This window comes from Lepisma saccharinum, chromosome 21 (assembly GCF_977018435.1).
Source record: "Lepisma saccharinum chromosome 21, izLepSacc3.1, whole genome shotgun sequence".
NCBI classification, from domain to species: Eukaryota; Metazoa; Arthropoda; class Insecta; order Zygentoma; family Lepismatidae; genus Lepisma; species Lepisma saccharinum.
The window spans coordinates 36,731,082-36,757,830 of record NC_139249.1 but is presented as its reverse complement, the minus strand read 5'-3'; the positions used below and the strand labels follow the sequence as shown (position 1 = coordinate 36,757,830).

The 26,749-nt window shown below is 37.7% G+C and overlaps 1 protein-coding gene across 3 annotated transcripts in view; it reads right to left on the bottom strand.

Annotated features, from left to right (window-relative positions):
• Window positions 1-26,749, bottom strand: part of LOC146004370 (uncharacterized) — a 69,477-nt gene that overhangs the window by 8,610 nt on the left and 34,118 nt on the right. The window contains exons 6-9 of one of the 3 annotated variants that reach the window (XM_083143167.1): window positions 23,924-23,989; window positions 13,724-13,874; window positions 5,483-5,651; window positions 2,262-2,371 (exon numbers count right to left, since the gene is read on the bottom strand). In XM_083143167.1, the coding sequence (XP_082999293.1) occupies window positions 2,262-2,371; window positions 5,483-5,651; window positions 13,724-13,874; window positions 23,924-23,989 (496 nt within the window). The remainder of the gene's footprint in view (window positions 1-2,261; window positions 2,372-5,482; window positions 5,652-13,723; window positions 13,875-23,923; window positions 23,990-26,749) is intronic. The other 2 variants (XM_083143169.1, XM_083143168.1) reach the window with 2 other exon arrangements.

Here is a 26,749-nt window from a genome sequence, read left to right as displayed (position 1 = left end):
GTGATCTCAGGTATGGATTTTTCTGATAATGTCCCTGCATAGAGTAGCTCTGGGGTTTCACCCAGTCTCTTAATAAATACGAGGGTCACTATTTATATTTTGAGCCTAACAATGAAAAAACAGGAATTTGGCATTGAAAACTGCTTCATTGTTTTTCGAAGTAATCTCCTTTATGGTCAATACACTTTTTGCATTCATTCGAACCATTTGTCAAAGCAGTTTTTCCAATCTTCTTGAGACACCTCCATAATATGGTTTTTGAACGCATCAACGGCATCTTCCGCCAACGAAAATCGTTGTCCACGAAATTTATTCTTGACATTCGGGAACAAGAAGAAGTCATTGGGTGCCAAATCAGGACTGTACGGCGGATGACCCATCAATTCGATTTTTTGACTGTGCATAAAGTCGATTGTTAGACGAGATGTGTGACAGCTGGCATTGTCTTGATGAAGAATGATCCGACGGCGTTTGTTTGTTTTCCGTATTTGACCGAAGACCTCTGGCAAACAAATTGTTGTGTACCATTCAGAGTTGACCGTTCTACGTTCCTCTAAAGGCACAGTTGCCACATGACCAGTTTTCCCGAAAAAACAGGCGACCATTTGTTTCGATGTGCTTCGAGCGCGAACAACTTTTGTTGGATTGGGTTCATCTTGAAACACCCATACAGTCGACTGCTGTTTACGTTCCGGCTCATATGCATATATCCATGATTCGTCACCTGTTACAATCTTATATACGTCTTTTGAAGCACCACGATTGTATTTATTGAGCATTTGTTTGCACCAATTGACGTGAGCGTCTTTTTGAGTTTTTGTCAAATTGTGTGGGATCCAACGAGAACAACATACCTTTCTCACAGCTAAATGATCATGTAATATTTTATATATGCTGGTGGAACTAATGCCTATGGTTGCCTCAATCTCACAGTATGTCACATGACGATCTTGCAGTATTAGGTTTTGCACAGCATCAATGTTTTCTTGAACAACAACTGATTTTGGACGACCTTCGTGAATCTCGTCGGTGAGCGAATGGCGGCCACGATTAAATTCGTTATACCAGCGTTTCACAGTGGCAAAGGATGGGGCTTCATCGCCAAATGTGGAAGTACGTTGATCGATGCACTCTTGTCTTGATAATCCACGTCGAAAATCGTAAAAAATCATCGCACGAAAATGTTCACGAGTTAATTCCATTTTATTGTTGTCGTGCAATCTCCAAGGCAACATAAACAACACAAATCAAGCTATTGACAAAACATTTGAAGTACGTTATGGTCAATAATGCCAGACGATTCCGTGCAAACGTCAAATCGCGCCTAACTTCAATCAGTGTTGCCAAGGCTCAAAATATAAATAGTGACCCTCGTAGGTACCTGGGACAAGGCTGGGATGTAAAGGGACCATGACATGGTGCTGATCACATCACCTCCAGTATAGAGAGATCGAGAATGTGTGGGGTCCTACCATCATGGCATAAGGGCAACATAGGGAGTATAGATACATATGATCAATGGATGTTAACTGATACAATTACATTAATATTGCTATTACAAATGTCTTCTCTCTTGATCATTTTATGGATGGTCTGATATGAAAATGTAACTGTTACCACTAAAGGACCACTACAAAATTAACCAATAACTGACATTCTAGCGATCTCATGTAAAATGACCAGTTCCGTGAAGAAAACACACACATTCTCGATCTGTGCCATTTTGGAGGTGATGTGATCAGCACCATGCTCCAGCTGCTTTTACCCCCAGAGTTGGCCCCCAGTACCTATTGATTTGAAGCTGGGTGAGCCCCAAAGCCACTTTATGCAGGGACAAAGCTGAAAAGATCCGATCTTAGAACACCCACCTCGAGAATCGAACCTGGGTCTCTCATGTGGGAGTCAGACATCTTACCGACTAGACTGCCGCAGCTCTAGAAGAAGAAAACATATAAGGTTCATTAATATATTTTCATATGAATTACAGTAAAACCTTGATTTCATGTTTTTCAGGGGACCAAACTCCAGAGCTGCTCTATGCAGGAATATTGTCAGAAAAATTCCTACCTGAGATTACCCACTCTCGGAATCGAACCTGGTTCTCCTACATGGCAGTCAGATGTGCTATCCACTGGACCAAAGTGGCCCAATGAATCACAATGAAATAAAGTACTTAATTTTTCCATTGAAAATACATCTTTAGTTATTAAAAACATCATTATGTTCTATCCAGTGCAAAATATTAAATACATCTTATTTACCTTTGGTAAAAATGGGGAAGATGATGGTCCAAGCTTTTCAGGCAACTTGAGAAATTCTTCACTTGGATCAGAATCAGGTGGGCCTGTACCTGTCGAATCTGACCAAATATCTGCAATGATGGAAAGGCAATATTGCAGAAATCAAATTTTATGTGATGCAGATAATAAAACACTAGAAAAAAACATACCTAAAGAAATATACACATATGAATTCCATTTACATTATTTTTAGATATAGCCTATGGATTGTCATCGTTCACTAATAAATATGAAGTAGTTCCCATTATGTATAATCACTAGTTCTTTTCATTGAAATATGTTTAATAAACTTGTTAGAAACAACACAAAGCACAAAAATAGTATGATACGAGACACTTTTAAAGTTTGTCCAAGCTTTCGACTCCATCTCGGGGTCATTATTCGAGCTGGTTGAGAGATGGTGAAGAAGACATGATCGATGTTCCGATGACATTGCTTGCTGTGTCTGCAGCAACTGCAGTGGAGTCTAAAGCTTGGACAATCTTTTAGTGTGTCTCGTATTGTGCTGTTTATTTGTTTTGTGTTGTTCTTAAGAAGAAAGTTGTCAGCATGTGAGGTAAGAAGTTATTTGTCATATGCTTAATATACGTAGTTTTATTAATGGCGTACTTTTGTGTGTCTGATATGGGCAATTCTCTATCAATTTTTGGATTTATGTAACAAGTTGTGGAAACTACTTATCACAATTTCCAGACATAATCTGCATGGTGGGCTTCCACTCCTCCTCCGCCCACTTCCCACGTCTGTTTTTATACTCTATTTTAACACTTAAAGGATGGGCGGTGACATGGGTGTCACAGCGGGTATTTCCCTTAAGGACGGCTTGTGACACCTGGCAACCAGGCAGGGTCAAAGTAAGATAACACATTATTTTTTGTAGCTTCGAATTTTTTTGCTCTATATTGAAAAATATTCTTTTTCTCCGAAAGTATTACAAATAACTGTGTAAATTTTTCAACATCAATGGCAAACATACCAGGCTTTATGGGGTACCTTTTGGAGATTCACGTCCTGGCGTAGCCTGCGTGGATGGTCTGATGAATTTCAAATTTTGTGTAAAAAAATAGTTACTTTCTCTTTTTTCTTCTTATTCTTCTAACTGATTACGGATTTGTTTTTTCCATCAGGATTATAGCCCAAAGTATACTGAACAAAACGAGGTATCTAACGTTATTAGTTCCTGAAATATAAAATTTCATTTAGAAGCATGCATTAGTGGAAATACCTGGAAAATCAGCCTCAACGTCTAAGGGTTAACCTTGACAGTGCTGGCGGAAAGCTGGCAAACATTGGATTTTTAACAAATTTACATATATGTCACCTGTTACTTTTTTTTGTGTTTCTTCTTACAGACAGACAGATTCAGCATGTGTTAGAATGTGAATTATGTTAGAAGCTGTTTATGTGAATTATATTGTGTGTATGAAGCCATTTGTATAAATGACATCTACAGCCTCAATGGGGTTATATCAAAAATCAACCATTCTGTGTGTGGCTCATTACAAAAATGTAGTGGACTTAACGATTGCTTCTTAAAACCACACTCAGTCTGAAGATGCAAATAAGAAGTTTATAAAAATGTCACTACTTGTGACTTGTTTAGCATGTGGTGCTCATGCTTGCAAGAAATAAAGAAAAATTTAAAAATGAACAAGACATTGCTTATTCAGTTAAAAGGCAGTGGGACATACGAAATTTCCTTCAACTGTTTGAATGTGTAAAGTGGAAGGTATGATGAATATCATATCTTTCAAATATCTTATCCTCACGTTGTTAGCCCAATAAACCTCAGCCCAATAATAAAAAAAACATAAAACAGATGGCACAGCGTGCACCGTGTATTCTGGAACAGGAAATAATAGGGGTGAAACTGAATAATCAGTCAACAATAGCATATATGTTATGAGTTCATGAGCATAATTGCCAAAATTATTACCACATAAATAGGATTGTATCTTTCTTCCACAATTTTGTTAGTTTGCTCTTGTTCCGTACCTTGTGCTTTTGGAGCCAAGATGGCCGCCATGTTATTCTCTGAACACTAGTGCCTACTGGAATTGAGAGAGTGAAGAGTCTGTGAAGAGAGAAGCGACGCTGTACCAGAGATGTATTGCAGGTTGGCTGCAAATAATGTAGAATTGCAACGAATACATCAGTTTGATGTAATTGAGTGTTTCATTTATGTGTATTAGTCTACCTACAGCACCATACCTTCCTGGATATGCTACAAACAGCGGCCGAAACAAGAAAAGTGTCTTCTTGTTGGATGACGGGCGCGAACACTCTTATGCTTTTTAAATAAGAGCACAATTAGCACACACTATTTATTAAATACATCTTTTACTTTAACATTTGCACTCCATTAGTATGGGTAATGGAGTCAAAAAGAATGAAACAATTTTACACACTTATTATGATGTAACCATTTATGATAGAAAATCAAACAAGACATCAATACTGTACAAAGAAAAATTCTGGAAGTTTTACTCACATTACAAAAATTCAATATGGAAACCACGTGTCACAGGGCAAATGTCCAAATGATAATCAAACACTTGCTATACATGAAGATAGCTTGTTGTCGTCTACAGTTTCGAAGGTACTAATAATTCTCTGTTGTAACTATGGCATATCTTTTGGAAGGGGTACACAGCAGCCTTCACATATTCACCAAGATAGTGACAAGGAGTAAGGTTAGGTGCCATTCATGGCCAACTGTGAAATACCACAGGGCCAATCCAGTGGTGAGGCAGATGTTTATTCAGATAACATCGTACCTCACAGTGATAATGAGGTGCTGCCTTAGCTTCTGAGATGGTTGGTTACTACCGAAATGTGCAGGAATCTCTTTGCAGCACTTTGATCGAATCAGTCTTCGCTAACTACACACAATACACCTTCTGCTGGTCACTCGCCATTTTGCCCCACTAGCGATCCTGGCAGAGCAGTGGCAAAACAGCATAAGTTCATCAAGTGGGAATAAAACTTCCAGAGTTTATATTTTTATTGATGCCTTTTTTGATTTTCTATCATACATCATTTTGTCATAATAACTGAGTAAAGATGTTTCATTCCTTTTGAATTATCCTGTATTTATATCAGAAAACACTTAAGACAGCATTCAAAGAAACTGTAACCGTGGTGGCCAAATGCTTCGAGTGCTCTAATAGATTGAAACTCACCTGTATCAGGGAGGGAGGTTGAACTCTGACCTATAGAACTCGCTTTGTCGCAATGAATGTCTTCACTCGTGAGCTCTGGACTACTTGCAGTTGGAATAGGAGATTCAGCACCCACACCTGCCACTCTAGCACCAAGATATGTATCAGATTCAGATTTGTAGCTGCGTGTCTACAAAGAGAGAAAACAATGGAACAAACTACCAAGTAATTCATTGAAATAAACATGAAAAGCTAGTTTCATTCACATATACAGGGTGTCTACACCGAAATGCCCTATTTTTTGAGGCAGTTTAAAAATATTAAATCTTTCTCGTTTCAGGTCTGACTTGTCCGTTGGGTGCAGAAGGACTTAAAGTTGCTGCCTAAATTTTTTCAACGTGTGGCACGTATTGGTGTTGGTGTAGTTGTCCATCGGAACCAAAATGGCATCAGTGCAGAAGGCACAAACTGTGCTTTGGTACGCGGAGTTTAAATCCATTGTGTTGGTGAAAAGGCAGTTTTGTTGTGTTTACAAGAAAGCCGCGCCAGACGCCAAGAGGATAAAATCATGGCACAGGCAGTTTCTGGACACTGGCAGCATTCTGAAGCGGCATGGAGGGGGTCGGCGTGTCTCCGAAGAACAAGTTGAGAATGTCCACCAAGCGTTCCAGCGAAGTCCACGCAAATCAATTCGTCAGGCTTCACGGGAACTTCAGTTGCCACGTGCAACTGTTCATAAGGTCCTCAGAAAGCAATTGTATCTGTATGCATACAAGGTGCAGATTCTGCAGGCCATCAAGCCTGATGACAAGCAACGACGATATGACTTTGCATGCGACATGCTTAACCGAATCGACCAGAATCCTGCCTTCTTGTCAAGTGTAATGTTTTCTGATGAGGCCACATTCCATGTCTCTAGTACTGTGAATAAGCATAACGTTAGAATTTGGGGGTCAGAGAATCCACACAGTATCAGGGAAAAGGTGCGAGATAGCCCGAAAGTGAACGTCTGGTGTGGCTTAATGTGTGATAGGATCATTGGACCATTCTTCTTTGCTGAGGAGACTGTCACAGGAACGACGTACCTAGACATCCTGGAGTTGTTTTGTTTTTCCCAGGTTGAAGACCTGCAACCAAACCTTTTATTTCAGCAAGATGGTGTTCCACCTCACTGGTCGCTGGATGTTCGAAAAACTCTGAATGAAACATTTCCAGGATGCTGGATTGGACGAGATGGACCCGTGCATTGGTCTCCACGTTCTCCGGACATCACACCATTAGATTTTTTTCTCTGGGGCTACGTGAAGGACAGAGTGTTCGCCACTGTAGTGCGAGACCTTGAAGATCTCCATACTCGGCTTGTGGAAGTGATTGGTACCATCCCTCTGGACATGTTGCAGCGGACATGGATGGAAGTTGAATATAGACTAGACATACTTCGTGTCACCGCAGGGGGCTCATGTGGAAGTGTTTTGATTTGTTGTTGTAATTTTTTTTCTAAAACTTAACTTGACATACAACTTATTTTTGTGAAAAAAATTAATTAATTTCATTTCATTTTGCATATGGAGCAAATTGAAAATAGGGCATTTCAGTGTAGACACCCTGTATAATTTTCTACACAAGTTTTGAACAGAACTTGTTTATCTTGAAGTAAGACTTAATTTGTTAATCTTGCCTGTGTAAAACCAGGAGCATAAGAAAACACATATTGATGTAACCAACATTTTGCAAGCTTCCTGCTGACATAATTAACATGAAAACAGGGTGCAGTCAGCGAAATATTGAGTGAATCAGTCAATAATAGCATATTTGTGTATGGGTTCGTGAGTATAATTGGCAAAATTTAGCCACATAAATAGGTCTGTATCTTTTGCCAAAAATCTTGTTCGTATGCTCTTGGTACTTTCTAAACAAGAGAAATAATGCTGTTTATCATTATTAGGGCTAGGAAGTTGATGAAAAATTATATTTATTCTGGACCTTTGAAGACAATGCTAAACCTGATAGTCAGTTTCCCTTCAGTTAGAACCAGAAAAAATTGTTTCTATTTTGAATTTTCTGTCCTTTTTTGGGTTTTAGGTCATTTTTCAATATTTTTTGCACTTTTTTTTTTGCATTTTCCTCCATTTGTTAGGTTTCTTTGTAATCCTTCCCTGTTCTGTCGTTAATTTTAAATTAATTTGCTAACATAACTTACATGTATAAATTTGCTAACAAGTTTGCCATTAATTGAAAATATGCAATGCAAAAGCACAATATAAATGAAAACTTTGGCAATGGATTACATTATTAATTGTGGTAAATTTATTGTTCCTCCACCAAACTTAAAATACCTTGGGCAAAGCCTTCTTTGAGGTTCACCTTGCTGGCCACAATTATCACTTTAATCTGTAGTTTTAAAGTAAAATTAGTTACAACATTTAAAAAAAATTATAATCTGATGCACACAAAACACGGCTGTATTTTCAGATGCTGAAGGGCTACTGAATCATGCAAGACGCACTCTGAAAGAAGGTGAACGATTTATACAGAAACAAAAAAAAACTTGCTGTGCATTTTGAAATAAAAATAAAGAAAACTACATTAGCACTAAATTTATTTTTCCCTCCTTGCTTCGGTAGTTTAAACTACCACCAAACAATTGGTTTTACCAAATTGTTAAACTCCTCTCTTGTAATTTATGAAAAAACATGCTTTCATTTTAAGAGAAAATTATTTTGAGGTAATTTTTAAAAATTTTAGGTCATTCCTAAATAATTTTAAGGTAATTCTATAGGTAATATTTTTTTATTTTTTTGGTCATCAACTTCCAAACTCTAGTCACTGTATACTCCTAGTTTATACAAGTATGATAAAGGAACTACAATTTTATGTGAATAGGTTAAAATTATAACTACAATAATGTCATTTTAATATTATTCATGAAATATTAGTTGAAAAAAATAATGCACTTGTAGTGACAACTCTTTTATTACTCAATATTTTATAATGCATTTCTCAGGTGTTATAAGTCAGTAGTTCTCAATCTTCTTGAGCCCACAGCCCAGTAAATTCATTTTTTAAAAGTCGATGCCCCAATCCCACAAATTTTACTTGTAAATAGCTTTTTTTAAAAAAACCTTATACGTTAATTAATAAGTACCCTTGAAATTTTATAATAAGTAAATAAATTATGCTATAACCATAGAGTAGGTCTAGGCTTGTTGAGAAATATAAGTTTGGTTTAAATTAGTTGGTCCTCCTCCGTGGCCGTGCAGTCTAAGGCACCTTGCTTTGGACGGCGGCTGCAGGATGGCATGGGTTCGATCCCAGGTTCAGTTTCAGGGAATTTTCGGCCTGTGTATAGGGCAGGTGGCAACCCATCATCGTGAGGAAATTGGGGAGCTACTGAGTGAGTAGCGTAACCCGGTCTCAGGAAACTCCTACAACGGCTGGGGGTTCGACGTGCTAACCATGCGTCACCCCATTACCGGTTGAATAACTCCACACCTCTAAGTAGGATTGTGGGAGGGAGACTGGCAGCCGGGAGATAGGCCCAGGTTCTTTCGAGGGCTGTCTAGGCATGGGTTATTTATATTTATTTATTTAAATTAGTTGACATTGACTGAATCTAATGATATGTTTTAGTTTGTTAAATTACTTTGGTAAATGCTGATTTTCATAGGCATGTTCCTTTTGGACACCGAAAATTCCAATTAATCAGAATATTTCCACTTCAATATATTTGTTAATAAAAATTGCTAAACTAAATTGACTGTGGTGCATATCCATCAACTGCTTAATTTTTGAGGTAACAAGCAACCCCCCCCACCCCCAACCTCCATGTTAGATGGTTTGATCATTCATCACCACTGTTGTAAAAGCATTTCCTGTTATCGCAATGGAAACCCAAACAAAAGGATATATTTCCAGGTGGTTGCCAGCTCAGGCTACAAGTCAGTTCACCCTTCCAGCTATAACTCGAGAACGACCCCACGGTTGTAACACAAATCTGGAGGCTGCATGGGTGACAGTCCCCTCTCAGTGGCTTTGATTTATCACCAAGCTTGGTGAGAAAGAACTTTCTCTTTATCACGGGTAAACCCAAAACGAAAGGCTCTTTCCAGGTGGTTGCCAGCTTCAGCTGAAAGTTGCAAACTGCATGAGAATCCTTCGCAGGCCAGTACTGGGCTGCGGTCTGGCGGTTGAGAAACATTACTACAAGCTAAATGAAAAGCAATCCTGAGTAATAAGGAAAGGTCAATCACAACAGGTGTGCTTTTATTGATATTCATTCTAATATGAATATTACCACACTGACAATCTGCAATGACTTCATAGACATGCAACTCATGGACATAAATTTTGGCCATTCTGACTACGAATGAAGGGTTGATGAGGGAATTTGTAATCTGAAATGTTGCCACATAAGTTCTTGTGTGCTTGTAGCAGCTTTATGCCTAAAGAAAGAAAACATATCGTGCAAACAATGTAAAGGGTGTACCAACAAGAATGCTGCAATTGAATTGTGCCATTGTCTTGTTGTTTGAGGATGGAACATGACACGACAGTGAATGGAGAACGTTACCGTAATATGGTTACGAAATGTTTGTGACCTTATTTGAATGGTGTGGATATTGAACACTTGTGGTTCCAGCAGGATGGTGCTACCTGCCAAACCTCCCATGAGACGATTGCCTTGACGCATAATGAATTTCCGGGCTGAGTCCTTTCGCGCAACAGTGACCTGAACTAGCCAGCGAGGTCATGTGACCTGACACCCTGAGACTTCTTTCTTTGGGGGTATGTGAAATCGCAGGTTTATGAAAACAATTCCCGAACCGTACCAGAACACAAGGAGGAAATTTGAAGTGTCATCTGCCAAATCGAGGAGCAAGTCTGTGTAAAAGTCATCAGAGCAAGTCATGGGGCACATATGACAGATATTGTTTTTCATACTTACCTGGCAACATGTACTCTTTGTAATGATACATAAATTGAATTTGTATTTGAATTTGAATTTAAAATTTTGGGTGCGTCAGCACTAAGGCTATTTTGCACCTGTCACATTATACGGGGTCCAGTCCCTTATCATTACACATAACAACTCTAACGTTGCATAACTAAAATCATAAAATCTTCTGACTTTCGTTAAAAGTTCAGGCTGTAAAGGAGCACTCAGCACAAATAAGGACAAAACACAGGACAACACAAACAAAATTATACTGGCCATGGGGCCAGTCGCCAGAGCCTCGTTAGTCTGCAGTCCACAGTGTACGAAGTGGAAGTGAGGTTGACTATTGGGTCCACTACATGGAAGGAGCACCCCTTACACCCCTATTGATACAGAAATATATGCCATTTCACAAAAATAAAATATTTTTTTTGCGTTATTAAATCCAGCTTTCTTGTTGACACACCCTTTACAAACAAGAAGTCTCATATGAATTGCATTCATTATTACCAGAGGTGGCTTCTATTTTGGAATATTGACGGTTGCAATGAAAAGTGAAAATGTGCACGTGTCTTCAAAAATATTTGAGTAAAACAGACAAACTTACAACATGTATATTTACTAAACATATGTGGAATGGACTGCTTGGCAATCAAATCTACAAATAAGCATAAGTCCTTAGAGCAATCTTCCCTTCTTTTTTTAGTGTATGATGTCAGTGGGTCAAAGAAACTTGCCTTTCTGGGCCTGTTTTTAAACTACACTATAAATAGAACTGATATAAAATTTTCACTGGTACCGATACAAAATTTACCGATACTAAATACCAAATTGTCCATGAAGAACCTGATTGGTTTGTACATTTTAATTAATATATATTATCATGTGACTGCAATGAGTTTTGCCTCAGTAAAAGTAAACTGTGTATTTACATATTTACTTTACACGTATTGTAGGTAAAGGTACCCCTGTGCGTGTGCATACATGCCATGAAGACATATGGGATGATGATGAATGTACAGAGCTCCACATACTCTTGATCTCGACCATAGTTGGAATGATCTGATCAGCATCATGCCCGGCCACCTTTACGCCACAGGTACCCATTTTATAAGAGGGTACAAAAGATAGCATTGTGGTGCCATATGTGCTTACAATCAGAAAGCATACATTAGCATTACAGGAACAAAAGAGGCTCATACTATGGTAGGTCATATTCCCCACAATATCCACCAGCTCCCCGTGGCATTCTCTGGCATTTCTTCTAAGAAGAATGGATATTTTGATACATGAATGATGTTCATGCTATGGCATGGCGGTTGACTCGACAATGTTCTCTGTACAATAACCACTCATCACACTGCCATCTAGTGACATGTTCACATATTACAGGTGCCATGTTCTCCGGGACATACAATCATATTGTGGTACCACCAGGCGCGGTTGGCTGTATAGCGCAAATGTGCAGTGAACCCCCAGTAATATACAAAATAAACAATAACTGAGAAGTTCGTAAGCATAGAGTGCCAAATTATCTTAGTGAGAAGGAGAAACCGCGGGCCAGAGCCACTCAGCTCCCCTCTAGTTCCGTTTCGTGCAAAGCCTCCGCTGAACCTCCGCAAGGCAACCCCTACCATGCTAAAAGCATAGGACGGCTAGCAGAAGCTCGACGCGTACAAATGGCGAAAATACATGCTGTCGGCTACTCCAGGAAGGTCGTCTCGTCAAAACGGACATGCGCAGTTCGTAGGATCACCAGCGAGCTGGAGTCAACCACGCTCTTCTCTCTTCCAGTGTTGCACTATGTGTTTAAATTTGAATTCATTTGGCATTCTCTTTGTATTTTTATATTTTACAAGACTTATTAGATTAATGAAGAGGGTGTAATATAAATGTAGAGGTGACCCCAAACGAAAGCTAGAAGTAAAGATGATGGGACAAATAAGATAAATATGATAGAAAACAACTTGCCTACACATTCAGAGTTTTCATCTTTAAGATGGAAACACTTCAGGTGGAAGGAGCCGAAAAGTCAAAAATAGCGCGAGGGCGAGGGGTTGCTTTGGTCAAAGAGAATAAGATTTGCTTTTGATCTTCTTACGTCAGACTAAATGCTTTCGTTGACATGTTAGGCTTTTTAGGTTTAGTTGTCTAAGAATATATACAATCAATTTTCGGGGCTTACCGTGCTTGACCAAAAATGTAATATTCGCTATTTATTCAAGCCTAACCTAACAATGAAGGCATTTCGCACTTACGTCAGAAGACGACCAAAAAGTTGTTTGGGTTTCGTGCGATCAGTTATACTCTAGCGCGAGAGGGTGTTCGAAGGGACGCGCGCATTTAACTTTGTTACGTGTCATTGTCTCCATACTTGTTAGTTTGTTTTGAAGTGCATGGCTGGTGATTGAAATATATATGGCATAGTGATACGTTGAGTGAAGTGAGGTGGATTGTGTATTGAAAGGAGTGTAGTTGTTGCTGTGCGAGAAGTTAACATATTGCATAGAATAGAATCTAATCGCTTTGATTTAGCGATATACTTTCGAATAGTTATATAAGAATTATCTTGTAATTAAGGGGTCTTGAGTTCGATTACTGATACATACTCATTTTAGCAGGCAGAGATTTGTATTTTTAACTGTAGGTTCAGGATCCAGTTCCAATAATATAGTCTATTTGACAGTGGTGGGACCAGAAAAGAGTTGGCAAGAGTGGAAGAGGCAAAATTGAGGCGAGAATATTTTCTGAATTCTGAGATACCCCTAAATACAATACCATACCAAAATCTTAAATTAAAATGATCGCCCCCTACACACACACTCCTTGGTGCTGTCACTGTTATCTGAACATAAAGCAAATTAACTTTGTCAGTAATCTACCGGCCAAAATTTGATAATTTTCCCACTACTATCTCTACGAACCAAAGTGTGTAGTGTCTCCACTTTGCATAATTTTGGTGAACCCCCAGGAAAATTATGCACGAGCCGCGCCTGGGTACCACTGTTGACCTTAGAGAACAAATATAGTTGCCATGCTTATGCCCCAGCCCTCATATGATGGGGGAGGAGGAGATTTTCTTTTATTGGGGGTTGAGAGAATAAGTTTTGAAATGGAGGTGACTGAATGAGCTACAATTAATGTTACTTTAAACATCAGAGAGAACCAATCAAGTCTGATACTAGAATAGGGTTAAAACATGCAGCATGCATTTACAGTAAATACAACAAACAAACATCCAGTTAAATAAACCTGCTGTAACAAAAAAAAGATGGCAGGGGGAAGAAGTATTGCTGTTGTGTGAACATTAGCCTACAGCTAATTACCCTATGAATTTCATCACTTATTTGTTCCAGGTTGTGTAATGCTTCCGCATAACATAACTTGGCCTGTCCAACCTGTTGCTCCAGCTGCCGTACCCTCTTCTTCTGGTCTTCCAAGAGCTGGTTGAAGTGGGCCTTCATTTCGAAATAAGGCCTGCGAGTGAAAAGAACAAAGCAACTATCAATAACTGAGATTACTTTATTGCTGAAAAATTTACAAAGCAATGATTGTTTTAGATTTCGAAGCACTACTTGCTTAACAAATCTACATAATCTATCATTAACTCTACATAACCTATCATCTCAACCTGAAAAAGAGCCCTTTCATTTACTTATAGATTAGCAAAGTATACGGAGAGGTCACAAACTGGGCATAGCCCCCTTTATTTTCAACAATACTATTATGGTTGAATGCCTGATATGAACACTTACCTGATGGTTTAACAGTCAACAACATTCGGTATGGAGACCATCATTTTCGTAGCACAGCCGAATTCTGCACCATATACTGTCTGCACCGTGTACTGACAGATGTTTTGGAGAGATTAATATGGGTTCACATAGGTGAAGGCATCTTTCACCGCTGCTCGTAACTCTTGTGTTGTGCGATACCAGTTATATCTGACCCGGTCATTGATGAACCCCCGAAGGTGAGGTTGGGACTTCTTGAGGCAAGATTAAGGAAGCAGGCTAGTTTTCTGAATCTCTTAAAATATACCACCAGGGAAAGGTCTTATTCAGGTAATGGCAGACTCGAAAAATGAAGGGTGCCAGAACATGGCACAGAATTCAGATATGCTACAAAAATGATGGTCTCCATGCCGATGTTCTGGGCTGTTTAACCATCGGGTATGTGTCCATATCATGCATTCAACTATAAGAATCGTAGTGTCGAAAATAAAGGGAGGTACACTCACTTTGTGACCACTCTGTAGAAAAAATGTTTAAAAACATGAAAAGAATGCACTTGAAGTGGTGAATGTCACATCTTTCACACATTTCAGAACCATTCGAAGAACATTAAAAAAAAAACAGGATCTTGCTGGAGGCCCTAAAAATCAGATAGACCTTCTCATTACAGTGTTGGGGTTTCCTGCTTTTACTTACTTTTATATTCAATTATATTCTATTTAGAAGCAGGAAATCCTCACACACAACTAACAAAGCCCTCAATTCGCTAATCTGCCAGAGTTTTAGGATTTCAAGCATGATGAAATGTTAGAAAGAGGACCTGGAATTCAACAGTTGTGATAAGTACACTCTTTTCACATATTTAGATGTGTTTCTTTGTATATACTACAGGAATAATAGTAATCCTCACCTGATGATGACAATATGATTGATATAGGCGCAAGAAAGTGATAAATAAAATCTTCAAGATATTATCAGGGATTTCACTCATTTAGAAAAACCTAATTCTTTGATTTTTCCAGCTACTTTCACTTTCCAAATCAAATTATAATAATTTAACATACTATTAAAAAGTGTTATGCCTTCAACTTTGCATCTTAATAAAATTACTCATTTATTCGAACAATATTTAAAATAAAAGGACTTCTTTGCAAAATATTTTAAAAATACAGGTGGGAGAAAAAATATATTTTTTTTTTCTTTTTCAATTTCCAATTTTGATAAGCAAAAAAGTATTCAATTTCTCTTGACTTTTCCAGTGTTTCAACTTCTTTCTTTTTCAAAATATCCATGACCTTTTCATTCCTAAGCTGATATCCCTGACATTTCCAGGATGACAGGATTTCTAGGCTGGTACGAAACCTGATCATATAAGAACAGAATTTTCTAACATTTTCACAACAATTTATTACAAGTATCTGTTGCCGCCTTAATGGCCAAGCATGTATAGTTGTCAACTGACAATTTCCAAGTGAAGGTTCTGGTTTTGATTCCTGGCAGCATTTCATGAATTTAATTTAATCTTCGTTCATTCTTATCATTGGAATTAGCCTAAAGAGGCAGAAATGTTATTTAAATTAAGAAAAATATAAAATTAAGTGTTTGCTAATTTATAGCAGATACTTAGTTAATACTAGGGCTGAGCCGATACCAGGGGTATCGATATCGGTAAGTATCGGTTGATATTTTTGCACTGATACTAGCCGATACCATTGTTTTTGAGTCGCTAGAAACTCGGCCAAAACCAAATGTGTTCCCTTTCGCAGGTTCGTTCACCTTTTCCAACTCACCTTTGGTTTTGAAAAAAAAATATAGTTGTGCATTTCTTAAATGAACCTGTACTCAAGTTTCTGTGAACAGCAAGTATGTGACACAAAGATCCGTACACAGGTAAGACTCGCGGTCAAGTATCTTGCAAATCAAGAGTAACGTGAAATTATCTCCATAGGAGTTCACTGCTTCTGTTTAGTTCTCTTCGAAGTGTACTAGGCTTTGTTCGTACAGATGCGGTCTCGTGTAACAATAACCCCAATGAGGTCCTGAAAGCCAACGATGCACCTGTGGGTAATCCTTCCACTTTCTTGGGTGTTTGCGCACATCTCTCTCTTTAGAGACCTCCCGCAGTCAAAAAGGTCATGGCCCATGAAAGTGGTGGTCATGTCTCAGACATAGTACATAGCATATTCCTGGAAATTCAAATATCTCGGCTAATCCCCCTTTCCTTTCCAACCTTAGACTTTTGTTTGTCCCGACCTGGATAACTGGGTTTCAACAGGCATGTTTCGGCACAAGGAATGCTGCAAGGGAATAATTTTCTTTGAACAAGAGTTGATGGCAGTTACTTTCTGGAAAGTGTAGTGGTGGGTTTGGATTTCCTTTCACGCCAAGCGATAGAACTATGAATTTATCTTTTTTTAGAAATCATTTGCCGATTGTATATACAGGGCTAGCATAAATGATTCATTCATTTTGAAAAGGCTATATTTTCAAAAGTATTACACGTACGCACATGAAAGATAGATGAAAAGAACCACAAACTCACCAAGTTTGTATTGTGTATTCCAGGTGGCAGCACGAGATCATTATATTTTTCTATTATCTATTATTTTGCTGCCAAGTTGATATTCAGCGATGAAGCAACGTTCCACTTATCCGGGAACGTGAATCGCCATAATGTGCGATTCTGGGGCACGGAAAACCAACGTGCAGTCGTGACAGTTGAAAGAGATTTGCCAAAGGTGAATGTTTTCTGTGCAGTGTTACAAACAAAGATGTATGGGCCATTTTTTTTCTTCGCTGAGCAAACTGTGACCGGTAATTGTTACCTGGATATGTTGCAGTTGTGGTTGTTCCCGCAACTCAGTGCTGACTTCAGGGATTTTGTCTTCCAACAAGACGGGGCACCCCCTCATTGGAACATCCCACTTCGTGACTACCTATACGATGAACTTCCGCATTGCTGGATTGGGCGTATTTGTGAGGATGACCTAGCTTCGTTCCCCTGGCCTCCCAGATCTCCTGATTTAACGCCCTGCGACTTCTTCCTGTGGGGGTACGTTAAGGACCTTGTTTACGTACCCCCACTACCGCAATCCTTAGTCGAGCTCAAAGAACGCATCAGTGCTGCAGTGCAGACCATTGACAGGACTATGCTACAAAATGTATGGAATGAGCTCGAGTATCGTCTGGACGTGTGTCGTGTAACCAAACGGGCACATATCGAACATTTGTAGAGGGTGTATAAACTTGGTGAGTTTGTGGTTCTTTTCATACATCTTTCATATGTGTGCGTGTAATACTTTTGAAAATATAGCCTTTTCAAAACGAATAAATCATTTATGCTAGCCCTGTATATCGTCGGATATACAGTATCACTGTACTGAAGTCAATCGCCTAATATAGATGCAAGAGACTGATAAGTTTTCTTTCTCTCCTTAAATTTCGTTTACTAACTTTTATTCTCTTTCATAAATGAAAAAAAGATATGAGATTGGTTTCACATTATAGCTTTACTGTTAGTTTTAGATGTCGTGACCGGGACTGGTAAATCGCCAATTATTCTTGTGTTCATGGATGATTTGGGAAGAGTAATCTCTTAGTTTTAGAGATGGTTGAAGAGGCATGAACTTATTTTTCAACATTGGGGGAGAGGGTGACGACGACGACACGATTGCCTTGCTCTTAGCTTCTATTAATATTTCTCTGATATTTGAAACATCTGATCAATTGTCACACTGATCTAAAAAAAGACTGAAAAGTTGAGATGCATCGTTGCAACAGAACATCATTTGGTGGGTCAATTTATTCATCGCCACGCGTCAGAGATGTATACGTAAAAATATAATAATAATAATAATTACACACATACATATATATATATATATATATACGCTACGGTTAGTATTCTGAGCCTCTACTCAAAGTGTCGTCGATCTTTTATCTTTCTTCTTGAAAATGCGACTCAGATCGCGAAATATTGAATTATTTCTATTCGTGTGGTAAGTGTTTACTGTCTCCTTCATTATTTGTATATATATATATATACAAACATATAATATAGATTTTGTTATTTTAATTTGGAATTATACAAGTATTGGTATCGGTGAGAGTATCGGCATTGGTATCGGTTCAAAGTGGTATCGGCTCAGCCCTAATTAATACACAATCATTATATACTGTATATAGTACATGTCAATAAAATTTGTTATCACTCAATGAAATCATTTCATAACAAAACATAACAGAGATATAGCACCACATCTTTTGTCTCTTGTACACTGTAGCCCAGTTTAACCGTTAGGAGCCTGATCATCTCGATCGAGATGCTTTGTCAAGGTCGTAGTTTTTACATTATAACTTTGCTATTTTTCGTTAGAATTTCAATTTTCTTTTTTCATATTGTTGTTAACACATGTATTTAACAGAAATGATTGTTGCACGTTTTTGCTTTTCATGAAAATGGCGGGAAAAGAGCGACTTCCTTTTTGCATCTTTTTTTAAGGGAAAAATTTTGCCAACAAAGGAAGGCTGGCTTTGTTGTTCTAAAGCAATGCGTTTCCCTCACCCCTGGAAACTTTTGGAAGGAAGTTTGTATATCGGTATCCGAGGTCAAAAGGAATGTTTTCCATGCAGGAGCAAGCGGGGGTTGGGAGTTTGGGGAGGGGGGGGAAGAGGGGGTTGTTGAAACTGTATCGTAATAATGTAAAAAAAAAAATTTTTTTGGGGGATACCCCCTTCCCCTCCATATATACACCGAATGTGCATAAATTTTATATCATCTGAATCTGTGATTCACTTTGCGTACAATGGTAAAAAAGTGATAAAAATAAGGTAAAGTGTTCCCCTGTGTTTAGCACCATGCCATGAAGGCGTATAGGGGTGTGGGGTAACGCCCCACACTTTCTTGATCCGGTCGTGAGTGGGGGTGATGTGATCAGCATCACACCCCTGACCGCCTTTACCCACCAGGGTTTCCCCCCAGGTACCCATGTTATTCGACGCTGGGTGGGTGCCGGGGCCGCTTCCATCGTTAGAAGTTCCCGGATTTGAACCGGCTGGGGATCGAACCTGGGACCTTTAGCATGGTAGTCAGACGCGTTACCGACTGAGTCGCCGCGGCCACTATATACAACGGTATATCATTCATTTCTCCAGGGCAATTAGCCTCTGAGCTACCGTCATTTCAAGGTACCCCAGCATTTTGAAGCTTGAATCAGTGGCGTACTGACCATTCTTTTTGGGGGTACAACTCGCGTTACATTGGTCATACAATAATCATGCAAATATTTTTGTGTTCCTTACATGCAGCGATAATTTCTATGTGCATGTCAACACTGTCATGTACTTTTTCCTTGGGGGGAGGGGGCAAATCCCCATTTTTTTCCTTCAAAATTTTGGAATTTTGAGTGTTCTCTCCCTTCCCCCACCACATTTACGACGAATTTGCATAAATTTTATACAGTCTGAATCTATGGTTAATTCCGTGAACAACGGTATATCACTCATCTCTCTAGGGCAATTAACCTCCGATCTACACTCACTTCATTGAAACTCTGCATTTTGCTCAAAATCGGCTCGGGCATCAAGAGGGTTACATGTGAAAATGACCTTGGGCTCCAAAACGTTAAAAGCCAGATTAGAATTGACAACTTGTAGAATTATTCTACAAAATTAGAAGTGAAATAATAAAAGCAATAAAAGGATGGAGTTCATATTTAGGATAGTAACATGCCATGGAAAAAAAAATCAATAAGAATTTTCATTAGAGATGTTGTCTTGAGTTAGTGACATCTTTAAATATGTATAAATATATATTTTTATAATCAACTCAATTTGATGTGTTCAGATACTTAAGACACATTTTAATGTGTTGTACAATATACCTGTATTGATACTGACCAACAGCTGTCAATTGTCACTAGGTGATTTACTTGAGGGTAAGTGGTATTGTATTTTTATTAATAAATTGCCTCTCTAACTCCTTGGGTTAACTATAACTTTCATCACAAATGATGATTATTAGGAGAGTTACAACTCATTTTGCCAAATTAAATTCTTTGATTTTTTGGGTATTTACAAATAACATTTCCAGGGTTGCTAATACTTTTTGATTATGAAATTCCCTGACATTTCAAGGTTTTCCAGTCCAGACATGTTTATCATCATTAATTTTTAATTTTGAACCTTGTGCTTTTCAATTAAATATATAATCCATTAATTACTATTAATATTCACTTTCACAACTTTTTTTTTTTTTTTTAGCAAATTTCATTCTACACACACAAGAACATGTGAAAATTCGAAGAGTAAAATGTAAAATTACAATCGGCATCAAATGTATTGGATGTTACGATCATGTGCATCTAGCCTTCAGGCTAAAGTAAAAGGTACATTATTTCACCATAACAGATCTCCACAATATAAAAAAACAACAGAAAATGTTCATAAACCATACACAACTTTTCATTCTCTGGCAGATTTATAGTGTCGTAGAAAATGCTGATTTTTTGCTTACATTTAGAAGTACCCAGCATCTGGAGAAATTTTTGTTGCATATAGGAATTCTATAGGAAATGCCAAAAAGACTAAGCTCTATAAAATAATAGATGACGATAACCTCATCTTCACCAACCTTTCCGATAATTATGATCATATTGTCAATATACTTTAGTTATCAATCAGATATCTGGACTCCAAGTTTTACTAGTATTATAGAAGTGAAAATTTATTACAGAAGTTCGAAGGAACCATAATTTTGCACAAGACTGAGAATCATAAGAATGAAACAAACAAATTTCTAAACTGAATTTTTTTGGGAGTGGAATCACAAGAACTGAATACAGAAGTGGAAGTGAACTGCTTGTTCATTTTGCAACTTTGTCTCTTGCAGACTCCAAAATGCACGTAAATTCCAGATGATCTGCAAAATTCCCCGAGATTTCCGTTTTCCAAATGTGTAGCAACCCTGCATTCCATACCATCTGTAATGTGCAACATCCCATGAAGTCAAGTGGGGAATGTGGCAGTATTGCACCACATATTCACAGTTTCGGCTATTGTGGATGCTTTATTAACATTATGATCCAGCTGCCTTTACCTCTCCACTTCACACATTTTGCCCCTAGGTACCCTTTTATTAAAAGGGTGGGTGAACCCCACAGCCACTTCCTGGTGGAAAAAATTCCCCACCTAACATCACCCACCCCAGATCTCTTGTGTGGCAGTCAGTTACCCTGCCGTCTGGACCACTGAAGCTCTTTCTTTATTTACAAGAAGGTATTGTATCCAATTAGGTTTACAACTATGTGAAAAATCACATTTTCATGGCATGTACAACATTCTTATTTAATATTCCCCGATTACACAGGAGTTTCAGGCGAGCCCTGATTAGGTGTGACAAAATGCAGATCTGGATACTGGACAGGGTAGCTAATCTAAGTCCAAGATAAAATTCGAACATGATTCCAGGTTTTCAAAGATGAAATTTTCAAGGCTAAAAACTGAATGTTGCAAAAACATATTTTTCCTATTTTGACAATACTTGAGTATATCCAAAAACTCTAATGCAATATTCTTATTCCTTTTAAAGTATGCAATTTAAGGCACATAAAATAATGCATTACAGGATCATGTAAACCCACTTAGAAAAATTGTGTTGTTTACTAAGAAGAGAAGAAATATTCCTCTTTGGTAGTGTAATTCATATTGAATTTTCCATTAAATTGTCACTGCTACGTGATAAACATTTAGATTTAATTACTAGATGCTGTGATTTTCCATATTTGCACAAAAAATTCGTGAAGAATTCCTGATGCCAACAATTCCTGGAATTCAAGGAAATCCCATTGGGTACACACCCTGTCTGAAAACTTTCCAATCTGAATTTCAAGCTCAACAATTACATACAAGAGCTCTTCAACAAAGACCGAGACTGATTTCTTTTCTACAACTATATATTACTCTGTTTCATTGTTGACATGATCTTTTTCAAAGTAGTCCCCACTCACTTCAATTCACTTATGACAACTTTTCTGCCAGTCCTTAAACACATGATGTAAGCAATTTTTGCAACGTAATTCAGAATTGCCTCAAACCTCTTTAACACTGCTTTTGAGTTCTGCTGGAGTTGGAGATGGTGGTGATTTGCCCTCTGGGTCATAGTGATGTAGCCACGACTCGTCGCCAGTGATAACTGATTCGAGGAAAGCATCGTCTCTATCAGAAAAACAGATGCAACGCCTCACATGTCCCCATTCGAACAGCCTTCTGCTCTGGAGTCAATGCCCATGGCACCTATCGGGCACAAACTTGGATCATATGTAGTTGATCATGGAGAATTGTGGAAGTTCTACCTGTTGAAATTCCCAGAGATTCACTAAGTTGTTTTACTGTTATTCGCTGATCTTCATGGACAATCACAGCAGCTGTGTTAATGTTGACTTCTGAAGTGCAGGCCCACCTTTCTGAACTGTTGAAATTCTGCTCTCTTTGAACTCCTTAAACCATCTAAAGACAGTAGAACGAGGAAGCGCACATTCACCATATGCTTGCTTAAACTTTTCACAAGTTTCGGCAGCTGTATGCTTCAAAAGGAAACATAATTTTAACCTTTAAATGTCAGGTTGTGACATATTGTCAGTCACACCAGGTATTTGTGCCAATGCCAGCTTGTGGCATATTGTCAAAAGGTGCTTTTTCTCATAATATGTGACTTTTTGGACATACTATGTCTCGGATAATGTTCGGATATACAGGTTTTGAGTTCTGCATGAGTCTTGAGGTATGTAATTAGTAAGATTTAATTAATTTCATTTGGGAGGGGGGCAGCCCTCTGAAAATCATGTTCGATTTTTCTTTCTTTACATTTGAAAATATTTTTTTTCGGGAAGTATCTGCAATATGTGAGCAATTTTTTCCACGATAAAGAAAAACATGTCAGACAATATGTAGGTACCATTTTGTACCTTCTCATCCTGGCGTTGCTAGCGTGGGGGTCCGACGAATTTCAAATTTCGTAAAAAAAAAAAAAAAAGTTTTCTTTTCTTTTTCTTCTTCTACCCTATAACGGAAAATTTGGCATTTATAGCATAGCCTTACAGCCCCATGTGTACTGAACAAAATGAGGTATAATTTGTAACTCTAGTGTTCTTAGTTCCAGAAATATAAAATTTTTATTTAATAACATGTGGAAGTTTAAGATTCACGCTGAAAACACCTCCGTCGTCTAAGGGTTAAACTGCACGTCTCACGTCTACTCCAATTTTGTCAGGCGAAACAAACAACAATCAAATAAAGAAACAGTGCTACCAACTGAAGACATATGCTCCTGCCATCTACAGGTATTATGTATGAAAACCCACTCATTTCAAATATGGTAATTAAAAATCATAACATAAGAGAGAACTAAAGAAAAAATCAGTCTCAGTCCTAGTTGAACAGCCCTCATAATATACCATGGCCTGGTCAAGATTCAAACTCAAGCAATGCAGGCAACATTATGAGTCGAGCATGAAGGCAGTAGGATGAACTGTAACAGATAACAAGTTTGAAAGGGTGTAACATTAAAATGTGCCAGAAGCATAAATAATACATTATAAGAGTATGGGCCAGTAATTAAATTAACTTACAATTTACATGAGAACATGTTTAATTGTTATTAAAAGGAAATAGGATCTTATGGTTAAATAAACAGCAAAAGAAGCACGAGACATGCCGGAATGCAGCACAAGAAGCAGGAACATTAATTATAAAAATAACTTAGACATAAAAGCTAAATTTCATGCCACTACTTACAGAAGCAGCAGCTGATGTCGGTAGGCTAGACTGTTCAGCTGCAACAAGCTGCGCCGTGCATTCAAACTGGCAAGATGCAAAAGAAAAAAAAATAAAGGATGCTAATTAAAAATCACTACGTAACGGAACTTTCCACTATAATTTTTAAGAAACAAAAAGTGCAATTTAACCTGACACATTTGTTCTAGGTAACAAAAACACATTTGCTTGTGTTAAATTTAGGTATACTACAAAAGGAACAGGGGAGTTGCATAAATTGTATGTAAAATCACCTACATAAATCCATTTTAGGGTAGAGCACATTGTGTCATGCCTTGGGTAGTCCATCTGAACTAAATTAAATGCAAAAAAAAAAAAAAAAAGGAAGGGAAGGGTGGGCATGCTACACAATGCATGGTTCTTCACAAACATACATGTTATTTTAAGGTCCTTGGCTGTAAACCAACAGATAATCATTGTATTCTCAATGCAGAATTTTAATGGCTACCACAACCTTGTTTTATAAATTGCCTATTAATATACTCAACATTACCTGTTACATACAATAAAACTTGATATGAGTCAAGAGATATTTACAATACAAATGTACAATATGAAAAATAAATAGTAAAAATCTATTATCTAATCATGGTACATTATGTCATGTCTACATTAAGTTAGTACAGTGGATTCTTTTTAATTCAAACTCCAAGGGGATACGAAAAAATCGAATTAACCAGAATATAATAAAAAAAACACACCAATGAAATAACACACTGTATTAAACATAAAACTGCATTAATACGCAAACAGTACACCTTACCTTACAACTGCTATGTTTTATCCATATCTCCATCCAGGAACACTACATTACACTGTACGTCGATAATGTGTTGGGCAATATACCATATCCCTTGGCAATTTGGCTCTTCTTTTTCATTCCTCTTTCTACCTCTCTAAGCACTTCAACTTTCTTATCTAATGTTAAGCTACTGTATGCACCACATTTCGACATTGTGACTCCACTAAAACACACAGACAAATGACCCCTTCTGTCCCGCTATCTCCTCCCCTCTCAACTTGTTTCTGAGAGGGTGAAGGTCACATTCCTACAAACAAAAGCTCTGGGGATTCCCGCTGTCCTCTCTTATCTGCCGTCGGCACATCTGTTAACCATAAGAACAACCTTTTCAAGAAGAAAAGGGGGACGAGTCATCTGTTGAAATTTCTTCTGTAGCAACCACTTTGGTCTTTCTTGGAAAGATTTATGTTAAATTATTGGAATCCTGACTTCGAATTATCCAAATTTAACCTTTAAAATTCAAAATAAGTAGTCATTTTTAACATTGTTTTAGATAGGGGTTTCAAGGGGAATGTGCTTTTGTTCGAATTATCCAAGTTTGAATTAAAGAGAGTGTACTGTAGTATAATTATTAATTTCATAAAACAGTAATACATAGTTACTTTCCAAGTATAGAAAAAATTAGGAATGTATCTAAGAAGGATTGAGAAAACATTAAAACTGAACATGTTTTTCACAACCCCTTTGCCTGCAACATGCATGTCATGCAAACTGCCTACGACTTCATGATCGGAAATCGTGCCATGGCGAAGGTGTTTGGGTTTACTCCAATCAGAGAGAGAATAATTTTGGAGCTCATCAACCGCTGGAAATCGCGTAAGCAATGAGAAATCCAGTCTGCGAATGATCTTCACTACAAATTCTAACACCACTACACGTGACCATGGCAACTATCAGCCTTGAAAATATATATAGACCAAAATTGAAAATATATTTCTAGCTTTATCATAATGTGAAAAAAACACTAACCCACTTAAAAACCTTATCCCCCTCACTAATATCATGATAAGTTGAGTACTAAAACAACCAACCCCCAGAAATAGAGAAAAGTATTTCTGGTCAATGCAAAATCCCTATGCTCTACAAAAGGTTTTGGCAAAATTCCTTTTAAGATGGAGGCTACTGGGTTCAGAATGAATGAAATTCTTTCCAACCAGTGAATAAGGACACACAACATTAAGTTAGAAAGATGGCCACTCAATGTAACGAGTTAATTACCTATAATCACAATTAATTAGGGCCGAGCTGCTACTCATTTAAACTGATAACAATTTGATGCCAATACCGATAGCAATGATTGAGAATTGTAATGTAAGTATTCCATTGCAAATATACTATTAATATATAATTAATGTATAGCCTTCACCAACATCCTACCCTGGATATGCCACTAGTAATATTAACCCCAAAACACACACCAGAGGTGTAATGTGTTAATAGGGTGACCAGACACATACATTAAAAAAAAGAGGGCAGAGCACGGCGTAAAAGGAAGACAAAGTCATAAAAAAGAGGATACCGCAAAAAATGGCTATACATTTGCCATTACTCATAATTTAATCAATATACAAAATCTTACCAACATTTTGCTCACAGATGCTTTTCAGAAGATCTCTTTCAATAACTTTATCTTACGTTTAAGCAAAGAAAGCAATCTCCTAATCTGTTTTTTAACAAATTACAAAGAATATCTATAATTTGAAGCACAGAATTTTACTCCTTTACTAATTTTTGGATATTAGACTGCAATATCTCCACAAGTGAATGCAAATGTAACAAGTAAGATTCCCTTAACTTATTTCGAAAAGCCAAATTACAATTTTAGGTACTTTAGATTGGGTAGAGAAATATGATTTCAATGCCACGAACATTTCTAGCACTCTTTCAACAGCAGGCGAAAGTGACAACCACCTTACACTTCACCCCATATTAGTTTCTTTCATCCTTTAAAACTGGATATTTTCTTTCGCTTTGTTATTTCATGA